The 22,638-nt window shown below is 41.1% G+C and overlaps 1 protein-coding gene across 3 annotated transcripts in view; it reads left to right on the top strand.

The window, feature by feature from the left end:
* Window positions 1-5,287: 5,287 nt before the first annotated feature.
* Window positions 5,288-22,638, top strand: part of TWIST2 (twist family bHLH transcription factor 2) — a 79,688-nt gene continuing 62,337 nt past the window's right edge. For 2 of the 3 annotated variants that reach the window (XR_009462045.1, XM_019492340.2), the window contains exon 1: window positions 5,288-6,254. Coding sequence is in view for 2 of the 3 variants with exons in the window: in XM_019492340.2 (XP_019347885.1) it covers window positions 5,735-6,217 (483 nt within the window). In the remaining variant the exon portion in view is untranslated. The remainder of the gene's footprint in view (window positions 6,255-22,638) is intronic. The other variant, XM_014594396.3, reaches the window with a different exon arrangement.

The following is a 22,638-nucleotide window of genomic DNA, read 5'->3' as shown; positions in this document are numbered from 1 at the left end:
GACTGAGCATTCCAATGAATTTAAGTGGTATATTTATGTAACTGACTGGCAAATTATGTACTTACCCAGGGGTAGATCCAGGGGAGATGCAGTAGCACAGTTGAACCTTGGCTTCCACAGTGAAGGTCATGTGCCATGGTGCCAGCAGTTCCATTTCCCCAGGCTGGGGTCCCCTGTGGTATCCAAGGCACAGCTGGAGCTTGGGCTGAAGCAGGGATCAAGCAGGAATCAGGTGAGGAAAAGGACATGCAGCTGCTGCTACCGCTGAGCCCAGGCGACCCAGGCATGGGGGAAGCCCTAGGACTGCTCCTGCTCATCTCCAGCTGGGGGCTTCAGGGAGCCACTACATGGGGTCCTGGGTCAGTGGCAGAAGCAGAGTCAAGTCCCTGCTCCTTTCCCCTCCGCTGCATTTCTCCCACTGGCCTGAAGCTCTAGCTGTAGGGAGCAGCTGTATATAGAGTGTCAGGCAGAGCTGGGAACAGCTGTCAGAGGGTGATCCCCACTTCCAACCTCTGACCCAGGACAGTGGGGGACACCCAGGGAATAGGCAGTGGGCAGGAGGACCTGAAAGGGAGGGTGGGAATTGCCCACTGATGCAGGTTTCCCTGGCCTTCCCTAGCTCTCTGCACAGCTGCTCCCTTCAGCCGGAGGCCCCAGGCCAGAGGGGGAAACGCAGTGGAGGGTTGGGGAGCAAGGACCATGCACCATGTGCGGCCACTCCCCATAGCCCCCAGCTGGAGCTGAAGAAGAGGTTTTGAGGTTTCCTCCATCCCGCTGGGCAGATGGAGACAGCAGCAACAGCAGGCTTCTAGATGCTTTTGCTCTCTGACCACCCCAATGTGCCCCTGTGGTCCAGAAACAGGTGCTGGAAAAGAAGATCCACCCACCACTGCCCCCAGCCATACCCAGTACCCTGCACTTCTGCTTCTGGCAGCCCTCAGCAGAAGCAGGGCAGGAGCAGTCATGGGACTTGACCATACCCAGGTCAGCTGGGGACAGCAGCAGCAGGCAGGTCCCCTGTTTTTGCACCCAGAGGCAACCCCTGATGGAGAGTGTGAGAGGGGGAACAAGGAGGGGAGGGGCAGGGGCAGGTGTGCCAAAAACTGCCATGGTCCAGTCTGCCTGTGGAGGGGAGGGGAGGGGCAGGGGCTGCAACCCCCTTGCAGCACCAATGGAATATTCTGCACTCCCCTTTCCAAATTCCTAGATCCACCCATGTACTTAGCCAATAAGCATTTAATGGAGTACACTGGATTTTCTCTAGTGAAGGCTGCCATGAAAACTAAAAAGAGCCACTGCATTAAATTAAGAACATTATTGTGATATTTAGAGCTGGTGCAAAATATTCAGAACAATATCGATTTACAGCAAAATTCTACCTATTTTTTCATGCAAGCAATCCCTTGGGCTTATTTACATGAACTAAGTGAGAAGGATTAATTGCCATATTTACTTGAATAAAAGGCAACCCTCATTATAAGATGACACCTCCCCTGCACAATAATTAGATTCTATATAGGCAAAATTTATAGATTTGTTATGATTTTCCAGGCATATAATCTATTTATTGAAAGTTTGCTTTGAATTTTTTCTCCTCCCACTGCTACAGCAGGGAAAATAAATCTGAGGGATCAGGTAGCACTTTGAGCTCAATCGGGTAGCACTTCCAGCTCAATCATCACATCTGTGTGGCTCTACCACTGGGCAAGTGTCCTCCTTCCCAGACCCATCAGTCTGGGGCTTCAGATACTCCTGAAATACAGGCAAGCATCCAATGTGCAAGCTCCGGGTCTGGAGACTTCAGGTTCAGATGCCCCGAGTATTGCTTCATCTGAGCCAAAAGGCCAAGAAGTCTTGGAACTGAGTAAATATAGTATTTCTGTGGTAGTAGTAAAACAAGGCCCCATAAGAGATCTGGAGCATTGTATATCCATTAAATGAAGTGGTCTCTTCTCTAAAGACCTGAAAAGCTAAACAGACAAGGGAGAGGGCAAGAGGCAGAATTACAGAGCCCTGCCGAAAATCACAAGCCAGGAATAGAAATGAGTACTCCTCACTTTTAGTTTAGTACTCTATCCACTGTTTCACAAATTTGGCTCATTGCATGAAAATATATCTATTCCTTGTCAGTCTGCCATCTTTATCCGTGAGTAGCTTCCTATTCCCTGAATAAGCCTGCTTAAATAAATGAAGGAAGACCCAACAGTTTGGCTTTATCAGGCTCTTCTATCAACAACTGTTGCCAGGGGACACAAAAAGTGGATTATACACACTTGCCCATTCCCTACCCCTTCACACCCACCTGCTCTGGGAGGGGAGGAAGCTGTAGTATCGCAATGCCCTCTTATTCCTGGAGGCTCAGATCCAAGTCTGGGTGGTCCATGCTGCATATAACTCTCTTGAGTGAGTACAGTCTAAACATAATCCAGCCTTCACTCTAAACAGGACTTAGTGCTGCCCTTCTATATTCAGATAACACAGTTTCTCACAGAAATTGATCACAGCAGTAGACACAGTTCAGACTTTTAGCAGCCTGATTACCAAGCAGGGAATAGCTCCACTGTGGTTTACAGAACTATCCTGCTGCAATGTGGTGTAAGCAAGAGACAAACCAGGGCCATTAACTTCTAACCCATTCAGTGTGATTTACTGATGCTCTAAATAGTTAGAAGGAGAGGCTTTTCCTGACAGACTTGACTGCTAGTTTTCCTGGCTGGTTGTGTATTATTGTTTCTATTCACTTTAGAAATCATTCCAAATACTGAAAACAGAAGATTTCCCAACTCATTAAGTACACAATAAATACATTTTATGAAAGCATTTCCGCTCTCAGTAATGCTGGTTTTACATTGGTGAAACTTCACTGATTTTGTGCCTTCATCGATTTAAGGGTCAGAAGGGACCATTCTGACCATTTACTCCAATCTCCTTACTCTGTTCCTTCCACTGAGCCCATAACTTGTGGCTGAACTAAAGTAGATCTTTCAGAAAGTCTTTCAACAGAGTTTCTTTGATGAATGATCATGTGAGACTGAAGGCTCCTGTAACTAAAAGTCAGTGCAAAAAAAAAGTCATTGTTATTAATTTCTGTGCATGTTCCTTTTGTTCTTAACCAAGGGGAAATCTTTTCTCCAGTTTGTGCGGTTGTTAGGAGTCGCTCAATGCTCTGTACAGATAGCCCATGGAATTTTGCAACTGGTACCACGTTTTTAAAAGACTACAGGACACTGCTGTCTGTTGAGAGCAGAGCTCTTTTGAAAATCTGGCTCCAGCTGTGAGTATGGAGCCCTTACAAAAACCTAACCCTGAACTCTTTTGACACCTGGCCTTGGAATTCAACTTGTAGCATGGGGCACCCCTCACAGGTGACTGTGTGGGACACTAAACTGGATTAAAAATCTGTTTGCAAAACCGACTCGCTTTCCGACTTCTGTGCTGCACCTGAAAACCTTTCCTTTTGAAAGCAAATGCAGGCTTTCCCTAGGGGCTGCCTGGGGAAGTCTTTCCACTATAAACGTTACCTACCACTGGTAGAGTCAGTTACAGGCAGGAATTCCTTCTCCCAGCAAAGAGTCCTTTCCAATCAAACCAGACATTATTTTTTTCCATTAATGAGTGTTGACGCCTACTGGAAAACTCTGCATGGAAATGTATTCAGAAACAAGCTTTCAGATACGCTGTTTCTTTCTGGGGGTTTCTTCTTTCTTTCCAGTACCACAAACATCACCTTTGTTACTTGGGAATTCGCTGGCTCCTGCTATTGATTCTTCAGTGGAAGTCACAGGGCCAAATCCAGTTCTCATGTAGCTCTGGAAGCTAATGGGGTCATTCCAGATTTACACCAGCAGCAGCAGGCCCCTCCTCCTCTGGTTGTCTCACCTCGTTGCCACGGGTTTTAGGCTGCCAAGCACTGAGATGGCAAGGGAATGAAGTGGCGGGGCAGCACCCCACGCCCTGCCAGCTTTTCTGTTGCCCTGGAAATGCCAGTGGCATTAAAAACCAGGGAGGTAGAGGGAGCTGATGCCAGCAGGGCAAAGCACTAAACCAGAGCTGCCTTTGTCAGCCAGGTTCATCGCTGGCATCAGCTACCCCTGGTGTGTGTATGTGTGTATAGGAAGGTGGGGGCGGGGGCTGCACATATGTCTGCATCCTCTGCTCTGCCCTGCTCAGTGTGTATGTGTCACTGCATCACCTTCCCTACCCTGCCCAGGCATCCCCTGCCCTGTCCTGCCCAGGGGTGGTGTGTGTGTGTGTGTGTGTGTGTGTGTGTGTGTGTGTGTGTGAGAGAGAGAGAGAGAGAGCCCAGTGTACATGTGTGCTTATCACTGTATCCGGTGCCCTGTCCTGCCTATAGATTCATACGTTGTAAGGGGCTGGAAGGGACGTTGGAAGATCAGGTCCAGCCCCCTACACCAGGCAGGAAAGACAGGTGGGGTGAAGTGACCCCAGCAAGATGACCATCCGTTCTCCTCTTGAAGATTTCTGGGGTAGGTGATTGCACCACCTCTGCAGGGAGCTTATGCCAGTGTCTGGACAGCCTGACTGTGAAGGAGTTTTTCCTTACATTGAACCTGAAACAGTCTTCCAGGAGTTTGTGGCCATTGCTCCTGGTTCTCCCCAAGTGCGCCCTGGTGAACAGTTGCTCACTGAGCCCCTGATGTACTCCCCAAACCTAGTAGTAAACTGCTACCAAGTCCCTTCTCAGTGGACTCTTTTTCAGGCTGAAGAGGCCGGGGGGGGGGGGGGGGGGGGGGGGCAGGGGGGGTTATCCCCTGCCCTGCCCAGTGTATGTGTGTGTGTCACTGCATCCCTTGTCGTGCATGTGTGTGTGTGTGTGAGAAACTACATCCCACACCACACGTGTCATTGTGTCCCCTGTCCTGTCCAGTGTGTGTGTGTGGTGAAACTGCACCCTATGCTGTACGTGTATGGGTGTGTGCCACTGCATCCCTTGCCCTGCCTTGCCCAGTGTGTGTGTGTGTGGCACTGGCACTGCATCCCCTGCCCTGCCCAGCGGAGCGGCCCGGCTCCCTCCGCCCAGCCCTGCTCCCCGCCGGAGCCGGAGCCGGAGCCGGCTGCAGCTCCCGGCCCGGGACAAGCTGCTCCCGCCTCCCTTCACCAGGGCCGGGCAGGGCGCCCCCGCCCCGCCCCGCCCCGCCCCAGCCGAGCTCGGCCCCGGCCCCGGCCCCGGCCCCTGGGAGCACCGTCGAGGGCTGCGCCCTGCCCGCGCTCCGAGGTGCCTCCCCGAGCCTTTAAGTGAAGTGTAACATAAAACTGTGAAAGTTTAAGTGAAGGGGGGAGGAAAAGAAGAAGAAGAGAAGAAAAAAAGGAGGTTTCTTTCCTCCCACTGCCCTGGCCCGGCCAATGAGGAAGCAGCCCCGCGCCTCCCTCACTTCTGACAACTATTTAGCAACTGAGCCCAGCTACAGTTTCCAAAAAAGTTAGAAAAACTTCCTCTCTCCAAGACCTCAATTTTTGCACAATCCTGTCCTTGAAATCAGAGCCCTGCAAGCAACCTGGAAAACGTTTGCTCAGCAAAAATATAAACCCTCCTGTTTTTTTATTTTGTGTTTGTGTTGTTTTTTTTTTGTTTTGTTTTGTTTTCCAAAGGATCTGTCTCAGGAATTTTAAAGCGTATTTAAGACACACACACACACAACACAAGGAGGGGGGCAAAAAAAAAAAAACCCAAACCAAACCCAAGTCGCTTCCCCTCCCTTTCTTCACAGAAAGAATGGAAGAAAGTTCCAGCTCTCCTGTTTCCCCCGTGGATAGTTTGGGGACCAGTGAAGAGGAGCTGGAAAGGCAGCCAAAGAGATTTGGCAGGAAGAGAAGATACAGTAAGAAATCCAGTGAAGATGGCAGCCCCAACCCAGGCAAGAGGGGGAAAAAGTCTAGCCCCAGCTCCCAATCTTATGAAGAACTGCAAAGCCAGAGGATCCTGGCCAATGTCAGAGAGAGGCAAAGGACTCAGTCTCTCAATGAAGCCTTTGCAGCCCTGAGGAAAATCATCCCCACGTTGCCTTCTGACAAACTCAGTAAAATCCAGACCCTCAAGCTCGCAGCCAGGTACATAGACTTCCTCTACCAGGTCCTACAGAGCGACGAGATGGACAGTAAGATGACAAGCTGCAGCTACGTGGCCCATGAGAGGCTCAGTTACGCCTTTTCAGTGTGGAGGATGGAAGGAGCGTGGTCCATGTCTGCCTCACACTAGCCAGCATCAGGGTAAAGCAAACACAACTGCCAAAGGGGTAGGTACCTACATATATATATATATATCTATATATATCTATATATCTTTTTATTATTTGTATTGTTTCTAACCATCTCCTAGTGATTTCTGCCTCAGCTCTTGCTTTGCTTTCTGCAAAAGAGCATGAGCGATGAAAGCGTCATGTCATCTATGCCGCAACATAGATCTGAATCTTATTTTTAAAGGGTGCAGGGAAGACGTTAGCAGATTCTAGTTACTTAAAAAAAAATCCACAAGACAGGTAAGGCAGGGATTCAGGTGATAGTCTAGAACAGGGAAGAGGAAATCTCTCATTAGCGCAAGGGTCTTGGTGATTGTATTGGTTTCAAGTGCAGGCCACGAACATCTAGATTACAAGCTGAAGATCTTTTTACCAAGATCACTTTTTGATGGGTGGACACATTTAAAGAGGAGCAGATTCTAGTAAGAAAAATATGCTCTTTGCCTCATTTCAAGTCGATCCCTGCTGCTGCCTTTTGAAAGGTTTGCTACCAAGAAGGAAGCAATAAAAATTGAATGGCCAATACAATGAAATTTGCCAGGGCAGATTTCTTAGAGAAATATAGGAGAGAAAGGAAAAGAATTAGTGAAACCTACTGACAACCAGATCTGAAACAGCTGCTGGTTGGGTTGGAGCATGGCTGTGTCTTAAAAGTGTCAGCATCTAGGAAACAGGCTTTAAGTACTTTTATAGCGTTGCAATTGCAATTGTGGGGGTTCAGCAAAGAATCAGTCCTGCTCTGATCTGAGCAATATTTCTGTATAGTCAGCAGATATCCTGTGCTTGTTTGCCTGGGCTATGCCCACTTCCCCTCTCCCCTTGCAAATAAAAGTAAACACAGATAGAACGAACCTCTCTCAATTTCATATTCACTTAAGTTTCCCTTCCCAGCTTGTACCAGTAACATTTGGACTTTAACATAGTTTTTTACTTACTGAACTCTTCCTCAGTTTCCACTATAAAAAACTACTTCCTCTTATGTTTCCTTTTTAAGATTGTGAGGAGGACTCCCCCCCCCCCCCAAATAATGCCCTAGTCTTACCGTAACCACGCCAGCCCTATCTGTAAATTATGCTATATTTCACAGAGTTCACATATGTGCCTGTTGTTTTGTTGCCTGGCAAAGAGCATCTGAGATACAGAACAAAGCCAGATCAACATTTTACATAGTATGAATGATCTTATTAGTAAAGAACAGATAAAAGGGACATTCTCATTTTGAAGTATAACACACAGCAAAGTCAAATAATTGCATTTCCCAAATAGAATTACCTCCTTAAAAGAAAGAAAAAAAGAAAAAAAAGAAAGCTTGCTTTAGTCCATTGGGATTTGTTGCTGAAAATCCATGTTTAATCAACAACTAATGATTCAGACAACAACCTTGATGCAACTGGCAAGATGCAATTTGAAAAAGCAAATGTAGGAGTAAAATGTAGATAGTGAACATTTTAGAAAATTTAGAAAAATTTGTGTTTCATTTGCATGTGAAACAAAGTATTTCAATGTCTTTACTAAAATCTCTGCGATGTCGTAATTAATGTTTCTATGGTTCATTCACAGAAACCTGTAAGGAGGTTAGTTTCACTAATCTAAAATGTCTATCCATTTCATTCTTCCAGACAATTTGAATTTTTTAGGTTATCTATTTTGTTAATATGGTCATGAATAAGACAGGTCTCCTCTGTTTTTTTTTTTTTTCTTTGGTGGTGCTGTAGATTTCGATGCAAATAAAGCAAAACAGCCTTTTCAAACAAACTATAAACATTCAAACTCCCTTGCCATTTCCCTATTAATATGTTTTAAACTGACTGGAGCAAATAGTCGAACAAAAAAAAAATCTCCTTATGGGAATCTTCTGCTGTCTTTGTCAAAAACAGATGTAAAATGTCCCAAACACATTTCTTCAGGAGTTTAGATTGGCTGAATAATAGAACGCTACAATGGAACAATGCATATATTCTGTTGTGTCCTAACTTATGTGCTAGCATTAGCCAATGCTTTTTTATCTATTACCAACTGTATATCTTCCTCAGCATTGTACAGTATATTAGGGGCAATAACTGCATTTTGGTTTTTTCAATTAATTTTTTTTAAACACTGTTTCAAGCACATTGGTCTGACAAGAAAGATACTGAAATAGAACGCAAATAATGTATCTCTAAATAGATATACTAGACAACAAAGTTTGAATATTAATTGAAAAGAATGAAGCAGTTAAATTTAGACTTGAAAATTTCACCAAGCAAATGTATTCAGTTTGTGTCCTATTGAAGTAGCACACAGTAACTGGCAAACATTAGAACATCTTATTTATATCTCCATTTAAGCCATGACTTTCCCTCCTTGAGAATTAAAAACAAAAGTGTGAAAAGAAAAAGAAAAAAAACCCCACACACAACTCCCCAACTTTAGAAAAAGTATATAGGTCATGTATTTTTGAGGTTGCACTGGTAAGAACGTTGATAAATGGCCTTGTATGGTGGTGGCATCTGGTTTTAGCACTTTTGGGCAAGAAAAACTGTTTCTACCATCAACATTTTCAATGGTCTTAAGAAACATAGTGAAATTTGCAAATGTATTTTATTACGTTAGCATATTTTAGCAAACATTTGTCCACAAGTAGTAACTTTGATAGGCTGTGTAGTGTGCCTGACAGTAAAGACATAGGAGATGGCAAAACACATTTGAGACACGATCCTGCGAGTCTGGCAGTTTTGGGATGTGGAAGAATCTGTCCCTTGTTACAAGGATATTACCCGGATAGCTTCTTTTATGCCTGGGTTTTGAAAAGAAACAGACAAAAAATATTTCTCTTTGAAGGGGCTGTAGATCCTGTTCAACACAAAAATCAAGAGTTTTTGATTACAAAATCAGAGCCTTGGGAGCTGGGAAAATGCCACCTGGCCTTCAAGAATGCCAGTAGGTGACTGTTGCTGACTTATCCAGCAATGAGAGGTTTTCCTGTTCTGTTCTGTGTAATTAAAGATAACATACTCCTGTAGTTTCAAGTGAAACAGGCACAACTTTACTTCAATTAGTATTCCAAGTTCTAGGATGTTTAAACAAATATACAAATTCAGGTCACACGCGCGTACACACATACACATCTCTCCAGCCATTTGCTACCCAGCATCTCAATGCTGCATCATCCAAATGCCCCCCACCCCCTTTTTTTTTTTAAACTACCGTCTGAAAGGTTTCAAATGTGCAAAGATTTTTTCCATTATTTCTTTTGGTAGAAAGCACAGAAATATAGTAGGTAGGTGGAGATTAGCTCTGGAAGAATGAAAGCTAGAACCAGAAGTTTAAAATCTTAAAAGCATCAGTGGGGCAGTAACGATGATTTGGTTTTAAACCACCATGTCAGTAAGATCTATTGGCCGGCATAAACTTTTAAATTTGAGCTAACATCAGTAAGTCTGTAGTGAGATATACCAGTAGTTGAATATAAGGCCATACGCATTATGTGAATTGAGCTGTATATTAATAAAGCATTTGCAACCTTTATTCATTTTGGAAGATGTTAGTCAGTGATTGTAACATCCTTGTGACATCCTTGTGATTGTTCTTTACAATCTGAACATCATTTTAGGAGTTTCTTCTATGGGAAAAGTGAATAGGTTTGTTAGCATCCTTATTTTGTTTTGTCCTTAAAGAAACAAACAGATGTTGTAGTCCCTTTCCCTGGAAATTACTCATAAAATACAGAACTTGGTTAACTATTGTTAACTGAAGAAACAGTGACATTGCAACTAAACCTGTTTATTTCAAAACATATTTTGTTTTTTTTAAATGCACCACTAAACATGAAAATATGCTTACTTGAGAGGAAAGATTTTAAAGTTTGGTATTTACATATTAATGCTTTAGGTTTTTCATGCTAGTGTCTTTAAAAGCCCTGCAGAATGCATTCTGGATGATCTGTTTATGTTTGTCTCTCTTCCGGGGAAAGAATAAATCTACTACACAATATCAACCAAATTCCTAGCACTTGGCCAGCCAATGCTCGAATATGAGATAAACCCCCAAAATAAAGGGCATGAGAAAAAGCCTTAAAGTAAACACAAAATTATATGAGAATCAAATGTATTTTGGGTGGTGCACTTGCATTAGTACACACATGAAATACCATTTTCCATTACCCATGTTTAATGGCTTAGCATTTCTGATATAAATTACTGACCCTAGATTATTAGAGTATTCTGATTTTTTACACAGTAAGGAGAAATATTGGATCAAAACTGAATGACAGTTTGAAAGAATAACAAAAGTATGCTAGTTTTCAACTTACTGAAGTCAGTTCTATGGTAAGAGTTCTGTTGTGATGGAGATAGTAAAGGATCACTAAGGACAAATCGCAATGCCTATGCTTCATCTAAGTAGACCTAATTTGTCTCCATCAGTCATCTGTGCTGAACAGCTTCAGTTTTACAGTACCCAGACTTCTGTCTTTAAAAGAGAATTGGGTTGATTGCAACGTAGAATTATAAGTCATCCTTGTTCAATATCTTCTATCCTTTAAAATCCCTACTTTAGCTTTTGTGTTTTTCATAATGGTAAAGCACTCTTGCTAGTCTCTGCACTATCTTCTTTATTATGAAAGAGGAGTGGATTCTGTAACCAAAGAAATTTCTTTTGGTGACATATTTTGTCACTTGTTTCTCCTAGAAATATAATTAAGTGTACAACTATAGTTCTTAGAATCACTTCCATGAGACTCAGGAGGAATTTGAAATCTCTAAACCCAGAGTCTTCAAAATTTGTGCGCCTTGCTTTAAGCAGGGAGAATTTCATGAGTGAATATACTAAAAAGTGCTGCTACAACCCACAGCAGAAGGAGAGCTGTGCCATCTTTGGGAAATTAAGTTGTTGGCTGGCAAAAGTGTAGAATTTTTGGTAGCTTTTCCTGTTCTACCTTCACTTGAGCTTTAATAAAGGAAGAAAGTAATCTCAGGCTAAAAACTGCTGTGCCATTAAAAAAAATTAGTAGCCCAGATTCTAGGTTGCTGTAAATTGATGCAGGCAATATACCAGTACTGAGAGTCTGGCCTTATGTTTCAACGATTAGTATAGGTGGCTGGTGAGTAGTGTACACCAACACTTATGATTTGCTTGTTAAGGAAATTTGGGAGTGAGGAGAAATAGGATGTCCTCCAGCTGGATGTGAACATCAGAATATCAGTTAGTTATTTTTATTTACATTTAAATAAAAGTAAAAAGAAGCCCTTACAAAAAACACTAGACACCCAACCATTAATTAGATTTACAGTTGCGGGTGATGACCATGCAGTAACAGTATGCCAGTCATAAGTCTACCCAGCCAGTCAATAAATCTAAGCAGCCAAACCGCTCCTTAGAACTTCCCCCCGTACCCATGCATATACTTCAACTGTCAGCCCAAAACCTGGTCAAATATATTTGATAATATAACAATTAAAACAGATTAGATTTAAAAAAACAATTAAAATAGATCAGTTAGGATCATTGAAAACCGTGAGGTACAAATCAGGGCCAAAGTTTAGGCACTCACTGCAGGTCACGCTTTCTCACACTTACAATGAAGTTTTATTAGGTTCTCATGCCAGTAAGATCCTGGTCAGGGTCCTTCAGTCAGGACTCACAGGCATTCCACACAGGCATGGCAGGACTCCCTGCATAGTTACAACTGCAGGATTGGGGCCTATATTCTTAACACATCAGCTGCTACTTTGGGGCAGAATCCTGCATTCATTCCTTACTTGACATCAGTGGGAGTTGTGCTTGAGGAATAACTGCCAGGAAAAGATGTTCCTGAGCCTGTTATAAAAAAGACTTCTCTCCAGAAAACATAAAAATCAAATTGTGTTCTTGGTTACACTTATATAACCCAGCTGGTGTCAATGGACTTGTATGGATTCCAGAGAGTAGCACTTGGCCCACTATCTTCCTTTTTTTCTCTGGGGAAAGGCTGTATTGGCTCTCCAATCTAAGTTTACTCTCCTTTTGCATTAACCTGTGGCTTTCTTTTGGGCTTTGGAAGATGAAAATAGATCAAGCTGCTTGAACTTCTGTGCAACATCACTGCCTTAGAGTTTGATGATTCCAAAATTCTTCCGTCCAAATTGGACCTATTTCTGATCCCTTACAGAGAACAAGCCAGGATTAATCCACTGAAATCAATGGAACTGCATCACTAAGCAAGGTTAGAATCTAGAGAAACTTTAGTATATTATGAACAGTGATGGGCACAGAGAGCCTGGCAAAATTCTGATTCCTGGTTGAGGGTTCTTGGCACGACTGCAACACCAATATTAAATAACGTTGCCATTATGTCTTATTTCTAGTGTACATAGCCAGGATTTTTGAAAAAGCGTAAGTGAGTTAATGCCCAACTATCACTAGCTTTTCTGTGAAAAGCACATGCCATATTTGTTAACTTTAAAGAGCTTTAATAATTCTAATGTAATCTAGTCAAAAGGCCAGGCTGTATCTATCATAAATATTGCTGCAAATCAACTCCCAATGGATAATTTCTCAGTGCACCAGCATAGTAGAATCTGTATGTAGGAAAGGTGCAGGGCACTATATCATAATAAATTCTTATCTGTCACATAAAAAGAATCAATTGTCTTTTCTCTTGGAGAGCTCTGAGAGGAAATATTTGCAGGTTGTTTGTGTTCTTGTTCTGAAAAGAAAAGTTACCAAAATTCATCCTTCATGGGAGTTATCTGGTAAGCAGAAAAAAATGACAAATTCTACAATGCAGAATTGTATTTCTACAGCAGGCCTCTTTGCATGATGTATTTTAATTCTGTGAGCTACATTGCAGGCAGTACCCTACAATCGCTTTCGCTCTACCAGATATTTAAAAGCAGCAGCAACACAGATCTGGTCCTTTGCAGAGTTGCATATGTGCAACTGGAAAGGAGTGAAAGCCCCACCTCCACATCCTTCTCTTCTCAGACTTTAAACTGCAGCTTGGAAAAAAAGAGGCAGATGTCTCCTAGTTCAACTTGATTTATATTTACTGGACTAGTTCCATTGAGCCTGTGCTATCTTTAATTGAATTCTTAATAAGATAGTTTTGCCTTGATAACCGCCACCCCCGAGAAAAAGCTTAGTATTTCCTTAAGAGATATGAGATCTGCCAAACATGTGCTCTAAAATGCTGAATTAAGTTTCTGATCAATCTGGCCACCAAGAGTCTACATGTAGTAATTTATGTGATCATGCTTTTGCTTTAAGCTTTTTGGATCTGCTTTAATTTTAATGCATTTGTTTTGAAATATAAACAAACTTAATTGCATAGGCAACTTAGATAAAGGGATTATGTCTTTAATAGCATTTTCCTTAAAAAAAACAATTGGGCAATCATGGAAAGCTCTCTAGGGAGTCAGAACTATTTAATTTACAGAAACAAAACACACGCTTTCATAGCACTATAGGGGACTCCTGGGGAGATCCTTATTCTGGTCATCATGCCACCTTCTCCTTGCCCTAAAAGAGAGTAGGGTAGTGGAATGTTATTGCATATTGAACTTTATACCTTAGCCATCACAAAGAAGGATCCCAACCTTGCAAGTTAATCTATGTGGACAGATCCCCTCTGACTTCAGTGGGTTTGTCTATGTGTATTAGGTACAGACATTACACTTTTACCAGTATAAGTACCAGCTTATACCTGTAACAGAACAGAAGTTCAGCACACATAAACTGGTTTAAAAATGGTGAAACCTCATCTAAGATTTCTGCCTCTGCTCCCCCTCCCCACAAAGGGTGAATGTGTGTTTTGTTTGCTACTGATCTAAGCTACACTGCTTACAGAAAACCGCATAACTGAGATGGATTCCACTTAGGGCATTTTGAATGTCTGTACCTAGCCTTAGTCAATGGGTTGGGAGTGAAATCTTCTCTAAGGCTAGGTACAGACATTCAAAAAGCCTGAGGCGAAATCGATCTGTTATGCAGTTTTCTGTAAAAGGCATAGTTTCAATTGGTAGCAGACAGAACATACATTCACCCTTTGGTGAGGGGGGGAAATCTTAGGCCAGGTTCCACTTTTTTTAAACCAGTCTACATGTGCCAGACTTCTTTTCTGTTATGTGTATAGACCGGCTTCCAATCACTTGTACCGATAACAGTATAACATCTGTACCTGGCCTAACATTGCGAATCTTTGTTGGAAAGATCCAAGCAATTAATTTCCCATACACACCTTTTGACCGCATGGCATCAAAACCAAACATTCTGGTTCTTCACAAAGCAGCTCACAAATAATGATCAGCAGCCAGATGAGTGGAAACATGACGTCTTGCGTTGTGGGATGAAGTCTTCTTATATGCATACATGCACATATACACTAAAGACCTTCATTCAGCATCTTTAAAACAGTAGGTATGAAACACATTACCTCTCCAAGATGTATTTCAAAGAAAAGAAATATAGGTTGGTAGAATGCATCAGGATCAACTTAGTAAAAAAGAAAGAAGAGTCTTTACAGACTCAGTAGACAAAGAGTCTTAAAAGAAAGTTCTTCAATAGCCCCCCCCGTATACTAACCTTCCTAAATGTGTAAATGTGAGATAACATCCCTGTCCTGCAAATCAACAAGTCTGAAGTCAATAATGTCACTGTTCCAAATAGATAAGCCTGCTATTTCTATACCAACTGATAAGATAAACTGTTTTTTAAATCTGTTCAACAACCTGCATAATAATTACCTGCATGATATCACATATGCTGCACAGGAGTTGTTTGCAATCTCTACTTTCACAACACTTAAGATTGATCTGTGCATGTATGTAAGCAATTACTTAACTATCTGTGGCTTCCCCTTTGAAGCAAAAAAGGTTTTTGGGGTCTCGTTTTCTTAAAGAAAACAGCAGCCTCTCCGGCCTTCTTTTCTACCCTCTCATTTTTAACACTAGGGTTATGAAAACCAAATGTTTGTAACTCAACAATTATCAGCTACTAGTGCTTTCTCTTACTTAGTGATCATTATCTTTGGTTAGTTACATAATAACTTTCTCAATAGCAACCAACTATGATATCACATTGATTTTTACAGGTTTTTTGTGAGGCAAAATCGATTTTTCCTCTTTTTGTGAATTGCCCTAACATAAATAAATAAATAAGGGAAGAGAAATGCAAGAAAATAAAGTGCTCTATGATCAATTTTCTCTCAAAATCCAATGGTGTTCAAAGTTTATCATCAAATAGTTTTTAAGGACCCACATTACAGTCACATTCTGCTGTTGCTCAAACTGAGTGAATACTACACTTTTCTCTGCCAATGACTTTATTGAAATCTATGGGGTGACTTTTACTGCTTACATGAATTCAGAATCAGAATCAAGGTGGTAAGTGAAGCCTCAGTACTACAGAATTCTAGTTCTAAAAAGATCAATAACTAAAGGTGGTTAGTGGATCCCACAAAACTATTACTTGGTTTTGGACTCAGCCTAATAATCAAAATTGTTTCATAATCACACAATAATTAATTAGGTGAATCCCTTCAACAAAATATTTATGAGGAACTGTGATGGCTTTCTTTTTTCTTTTACAAATGTGCCTGGCTGGCAGAAAAACTTACAGCAAAGAGAGCTGAAAATCAATCCTAAACTCAGGCATGAAAGTGAAGTAATTATTAGATTCTCAATTGAAACTGATAATGATTTAGACATTTTCCTGCTGGTATCTGTTGTGAAGCATTGTGTGCTTTTCCCTTTTGAAAGGGAATCATTGGGCCCAAACCTACAATCTGTATTCGTACTGGCCCTGACTCAGGAAAGCATCCCTGTTCAGTATATGCTTAACTTTCAGCATGTACTTAAGCACTTTCCTAAATTGAGGCCATTATGATTATTTAATATTCCTACTGGAGCAGCATCAGTAATAGCCAAAGGGCTCAATTTCAGAATCCCCACAGATTCTGGTGGCATGATTTTGAATGACATTCATCATACTATGCAGAAGCCTGTTTGTGTCTCTGGATAAAATTACTGTCCCTAAGAGATGTTGCCTCTTTAAGAAATGTTTTGATTCAATATGTCATGAGGAAATAAAGGTTATAGGATCAGACTCAAAACGTACGTACAGATATTAACACAATGGGGACTTGGTCTATGATTCAGCCTCCCAGTTGTTTTTCAGTAGGATTAAATTGCCATATTCCTAGTAGCAGCAGGGGACAGATACAGCACTGTTTCCGATACATTTATGCACTGTAGATTCCTGTTAATATCATTCTGCTGCTCTGGGGTATGGAAAAGTATGATCCCTGACAGATATAGCCAGCAATGTACCTAGACTCCCAGTGGCCCCGGGTGAACTTTTAGTATCAGCCCTCACTTTGACAGAGATAATCATAATAATCATCATTATTTTCACCATTTTCAGGCCCCCTTTCTGTCCGGGCCCTGGGGGGCCGCCTGGTTTGCCCATGCCTGTGTCCAGCCTGCATATAGCCGTGCTGTTAGAAGACCTTAACGGGGGCAAAAATTATACTTCAGCTGTTACCAGTATAGCATGCCTTGTTCCTGGTTGAGGGCTGATATTTGCCGATATCATGCAACTTTGCCAATATAGTTGCCTCAATACTAGGAGCTCTTTGCCTGCGTTCCTGTACCAACTAAATACTGTTGTGCACAGACTTAGCTAAAGAGCTTTTCTACCCCAAATGATTATTCTAACTGTATCAGTATGTTTCAGGCAATACATCATAGGTGGATACTGGCATGAAGATGCTTTGTACCAGTTTAGCTTATTCTATTTATGTTATACTGATATAAATCACTTTTTTTACCACCTAACTGCATCCATACTAGCATTGTACCAATAAAAGCACTTTTAATAAAAAGTCAAAGCCTCTAATTGAAAAGTATTCCTGTAGAATAACTGTGCTTCAGCACGTTAAAACAGTATTAATCTTCTTTCTTTCTTTCACATCCACGCACCTTCATCATTGCTATGCACTCATTTTTATTTAAATTTGAAACCTACTGAAACCAACGAATATATTTTCATTGATTTTAGTGTGGTTGGGTTCAGGTTTCTTAAGCATGTTCTGTAAATTCCTGCTAGTTCCTAAACTTCTTTTCCCAACTAAACATACTGCATAATGCAGAACTAAAATTTCTTCCAACTCATTATTAACCTAATAATTTGTTGCATGCCACAAGCATAAGAGTATAGCCAAGCAGACAATCAAGGGCAATCAAACCAATGAGCTATATCTGCTGGATTAAAACACTCAGCTGAATTCTGTCACAGCAACAGTAGCAAAACATATGTCCAACCATAAAACAAATTCTCAAAACAATTACAATATATAAAAAGTATATTACTAGATAATATGGTAGATCAAATTCAAAATATGGCATATCAAATTAGAAACTGATACTTGAATTTTGTTAAAACAATCATTTTTTATTATTTTTTCCAATTAATCAAGGAAACCTCAAATTCAATGAGACCTCCTTGCACTCTGTAGTTGTTAGAGAAGCATATTTTAAGGTCAACCCTGAAGTCCATCTGTACTCCAAGGTCTCATGAACATATGTATGTTTTGTAAAGCGCGTTCACATCTTTTGCAATGAAAAGGGCTTTTTAAATCCAAGATCTTATTGTTACTGATGCTAAAAGTATTACTGTTGTAGTCCCCAAAACTTTCACATGTCCAAACTATTTTATTTGTCATAGTTGCTGAGATACAACCATATTTATACTTTCTGATTGCACTGCCAAAAGAAATTTCATTGCCAAAAGAAATCAAATTACACTTATATTTTGGTACAGAAAGGTGCAGATGTAATTGCAGTTCACCATGATAGCCTTTGAACTTTGGAGACTTGGCTTCATGTTCCAGCTGAGGTCCCTAGTGAAAGCAATAGCAAGTATTATAGCTGTAGTGATCAGTTATCCTTATTGGAAATCTCATTATAGTACACAGTACTATTAAAGAGACCTAAATTTATTGTGAGTGTCGCAACAGCCTGATATACTAGCAAGACACAGCTATGTCCGAAAAACACCACATTATGCACAGAAGTACTAGATTTCAGAGATCAGAACAGAGGCTGTTACAAAATTACCCTATTGTCCTGCAAGATAAATGCAAAGAGGTAGCCACTCTATCAGGTTTACATTTTTAACTGAAAAAAAAATAGAAGACAAATGACATGAACTAAAATTTTCAAAAAGTGAATTAGATGCCTGAGACTTACAGACTTTCAATGTGATTCCAAATAACATTTTCAAAAGCATTTAAATTGGGTGCTTCTGAAAATTTTATCCTTGGGTTCCTAAATCTCCTTCAAAAATTTTACCCATTTATATTTTGCTACAAACTGTGAAAGAACTAAAGTATGATCACATTTTAAAAAATGATTTAAATCACTTTTATTTTACTAGAATTTGTTTTATTGCCTTCAGTATAATCAGAACCAGTCTGTATTTCTATTATAGTACAAAACTTATTAACCCTGTTTCCTTGTATTGAAAAAGATATTATATATATTTTATTCATATTATCATAATCTTCTGTGTCCTCTAAATAGCCAAATACAAACATTTCTTGTGGTCTGTCTTATTCAGAAATGCCTGTTTTCCATATCTGTGTTTCCGTGCAAACAATTTTATAAGTTAATAAATAATATTAATAATAACCTGGGATTTGTAAACCGAGGGCATCTCAGTGCAGTTGTGCTCTCTAATGAAGTCTCATTTTCTGGCCACATTTTCAATCTGGGTTTACTGAGCTCCAAAGAGAGATGTCCGCCGCAGACAAAAGCAGATCAGAACCTCAGAGTCCAGGAAAGTTCTGTTTACCTGGACCTTTTCCTACTAAGCTTCCTTGCTTTTTTTTAGAGAAGTGGAAAAAATAACAAAGATCATTCTCCCCTCCCAAGTCCACTATTGGCTAGTTTGCAGGTTACTGTGAAGCGAGAAGTACAGATATGTTACAGGGAAATCAAGTCTTTGCTCCATTTTGCCACGCAATTACTGTTTTGACTTTGGGAATTTGCTTCCTCTCTCTGCTATATCTGTGCAGTGGATTGAGAGTTGCAGCTAAAAATGCAACAGAGTATTACTCCTCTGTTTTATCCTTGCATCCAAATGCTGTTGGTGCACCTGTGACACAAAAGCCTGTTAATGCTTCACATCACTTAATACAACCAGAGAGTTAATTCTGCTGACCAGCAAAGATGTGTAACACAGCAAAATTCTGCCCCAACTTTGCATGCCTTCTTCAGCCAGTTAACCTTTTGGATATGTTTCCCTAGCCACCGGAGTCCATAGCATACCACAAACGGAACCCAGCTAAGGCATGGGAAGCCACACGTTAACGTAAGGAATTATTCATAGGGTCCCAAGCATTCAGACTCTCAGAGGTTCCTAAGGAATTTGAGAACCTGGTTCCTATAGATCTGCAAACCGGGCATCAGGAACCCAGACACTGTGTTTAAACGCTCAGTCTTAATGTGAAAACTGCGCGTAGTTTAAGCAATGCCTGCACAGACATAGAGGAGATAGGAGTTGTGTGTTGACTGGACTACGCTAATACCCAGTGTTTCCATTTCCCGTTCACTCTTGGAAGTGAATTGGCCTGGATGAAACTAAATGGAAGCAGGATCAGATGGGGAAGAAGGCAAATCCCTGTGTACAAAATTGAAAATGCTTAAATTATAAGCAGGGGAAAATTATATTTGGCAATCACTGAAGTGCAGGGCTCCCTGCCAAGGCCTGGACAGCTGTATCTTCTTCACTAGCAAGTTTTGTGATTACCAATTTTGTGTTAAAAGCAAATAGGAGTCGCCATAGCTGTCACATCCCAAGTACTGATCCCCCCTCAGGGAGACACCTTGAAGAAGCAATCCCATCCTAGCAGATATGTGAGCAGTGTATTCAAAGGAAAACTATGGGTGACCTCATGGACGCATTTTTTCCAAAGTTTCAGAGACATTTTAGAGCTGGTTCCTAATCCAGAGAGGAGGAAAGTAATTTAAACAAACTGTTGTTTTGCTTTTTATTTTTTTATACTGTGTTGCCTTTTTCTGCCTTCCACTAACATACAGAAACAACAGCAGTCTTGTTCATTCTTGCACCATGAGCTTCCAACTGTTAGAAGCTACATAAATCTAAGTTTCTGCTCTTTCAAATATAGCTCACGAGTAATCGTGCAAAGACTACACAGCGTAGTGGTATGTGGCCCAGGCTCTCTGCCACTGTAAATGGGCGCATCTCTGCTGATTTCTAGAACGCTGCATCAATTTACATTTGCAGGGGTTTTGGCCCTTAACTTCACTGTACTTACTGAGCTCTTATAAAAATATTAACTTTAAACCTATGAAGCACAAAAGGGGCAGAGACCAGTGTGGACAAGGGAAGCCCTAAATTCAGCTGTATTTTCCATGTGGCAAATTCAGAACAAAAGAGTACCTTTAAAACATGCATTGATCCCAGACAATAGAGCTTTTTAGAGTTCCCTGCAAAACGTTCTGTATTTGCCCCCCAAATTTTGTTCTGTTTAAAGGTTTTAATGGATTCCTTTTAATTTTTGGACTCTTATGTTTAAAGTTTTCAAAAAAGCCAAAGAATCAGTTCGCTTTCAGTTTTGTTCCTGCCTGCCTTTTTCTTTCCCTTTTTACACTAGAAAATGCTCTGTTTTTCCGCTTTCAGTTGAATAACAATATTTTTTTAAAATCAATTTTTATAAAATTTTGTTAAGAATATTTTTTTTTGCTTCAGTAAAAGCCTTTGACAGCTATATATATTGTTATGCTTTGTCTCTGGAGCCTCAGTGGGAACAGGACTGAGTGGCATATGTGCTTAATGATAAACTGATTTTTACTCTGTCTAAATGGAGTTTTCTGGAATATCATTCAAAGGATGCACAAACCTTTTTAAACAACATCCTTCATTTTCCAGCAGATTACTATGCTGCTGTTTAACTTGCTCACCACTTACAGGTGGCCAAAAAAAATAGTCAACATACCCTCTGTTTGTAAAGAATACAGGAAACAATAGCATGCACAGTGTTGTTGGCTGTAGCCATGTTGGTCTAAGGACATAGCTAGGCAAGGTTCTTTGGGTAGATGTGATATATTTTATTAGACCAACTAAATAGTTGGAAAAAAAGTTATTTGCACATTTTCATGCACAAACACCCTTCTTCTCTACAGAGTCTGCCAGTGCCTGAAGAAGGGTTTTTGTAACCAAAAGCTGTGCATGCTGTTGTTTCCTACACATCTACTAGCGAGCACCATGCACTATGCTAATCAGTAACCCAGGCTTAGTAATATACACCAAAAGGGTACATCTTCTGTGAGTACATCATGATCATATCCAACTCCTCACCCACCCCACCAGAGAAATCTGTTTCTTAGCTCTATAATTAAGAGCTGTTTTACTTCAAAAAGCCCAATGTAAATTCTGCAGCCAAGTCCCTTTCTCCTGCACCAAAGATGATCAGTCCTGTAATCTCTTCTGTTAGTATTTTGGGACAGATGAACTTAAATGAATGGAGGCAGTTCATACCTTGCACAATTAGAAATATAAATTACTTATAAATTCCAGAAGGCAGCACAACACCAATTCAAGTTTTAAAGGTTTTCTTTGCAAATGGAAGGGCTGGAAAAGACGCTTTGCTGGTTTTTTAACGTAGAAACTTACATTTCATAGCACAATTGCACAACAAGGCTTGAGTGCTGTTATGAAGTTATGCATTCCTTGGCCAGATAGGGTGCATCCAGACAAGCGCGGGCAGGCGGTATATGGAGCAGGGGTAAAAAAAAACTGTAGGGAAAAAACATGAAGCAGCACACACTCAGGCAACATATGCTGCTAAAAAGCAGAACAGGGCCGCTTGGAACCATGCTGCGGCTGCTGGTCAGGCCCTGCCCAGCAGGATCGCCATGGCTGCAGCTCCGGGAGGCCCCCAGGACCTCAGGTAAGGCTGCTGGGGCCAGCACAGTGGTGGCCCCAGCCTCCCCAATGCTACCTGGGCCAACTTGCTGTGCACCAAAGCATGCGTGGCACAGGCATTCCCTGGGGACAAGAAGCAGCTGCACAAAGTGTGCTGCCACTTCTTGTCCCCAGGGAACCAAACTTCCATGCACATCTGGACACGCCCTCAGTGGCATCATGAGGGAATCTGTCTATGATGGAAGATCTTCCAAAACTCCTCTCACATAACTCATAGAAAATTACTCAGCGGTGGTGCCATGCAGGTTTGAGGCAGGCATTAATAAGGAAATTTTGATATTCAGCTCCCTAAAATATTCCATTGATTTTTCACATATCAAAAGTTTGTTTTTCCAAATACAGCAAAATGCTGTTCAAGTGACACTCCTGACTTAAAAGATCACCGCAAAGCATCCACACATGTAGGGACTTCAGATCT

This window comes from Alligator mississippiensis, chromosome 4, assembly GCF_030867095.1.
Source record: "Alligator mississippiensis isolate rAllMis1 chromosome 4, rAllMis1, whole genome shotgun sequence".
Classification (NCBI taxonomy): domain Eukaryota; kingdom Metazoa; phylum Chordata; order Crocodylia; family Alligatoridae; genus Alligator; species Alligator mississippiensis.
Note: the sequence above shows the minus strand (reverse complement) of the source record. Positions and strands in the feature narration are given on the sequence as shown.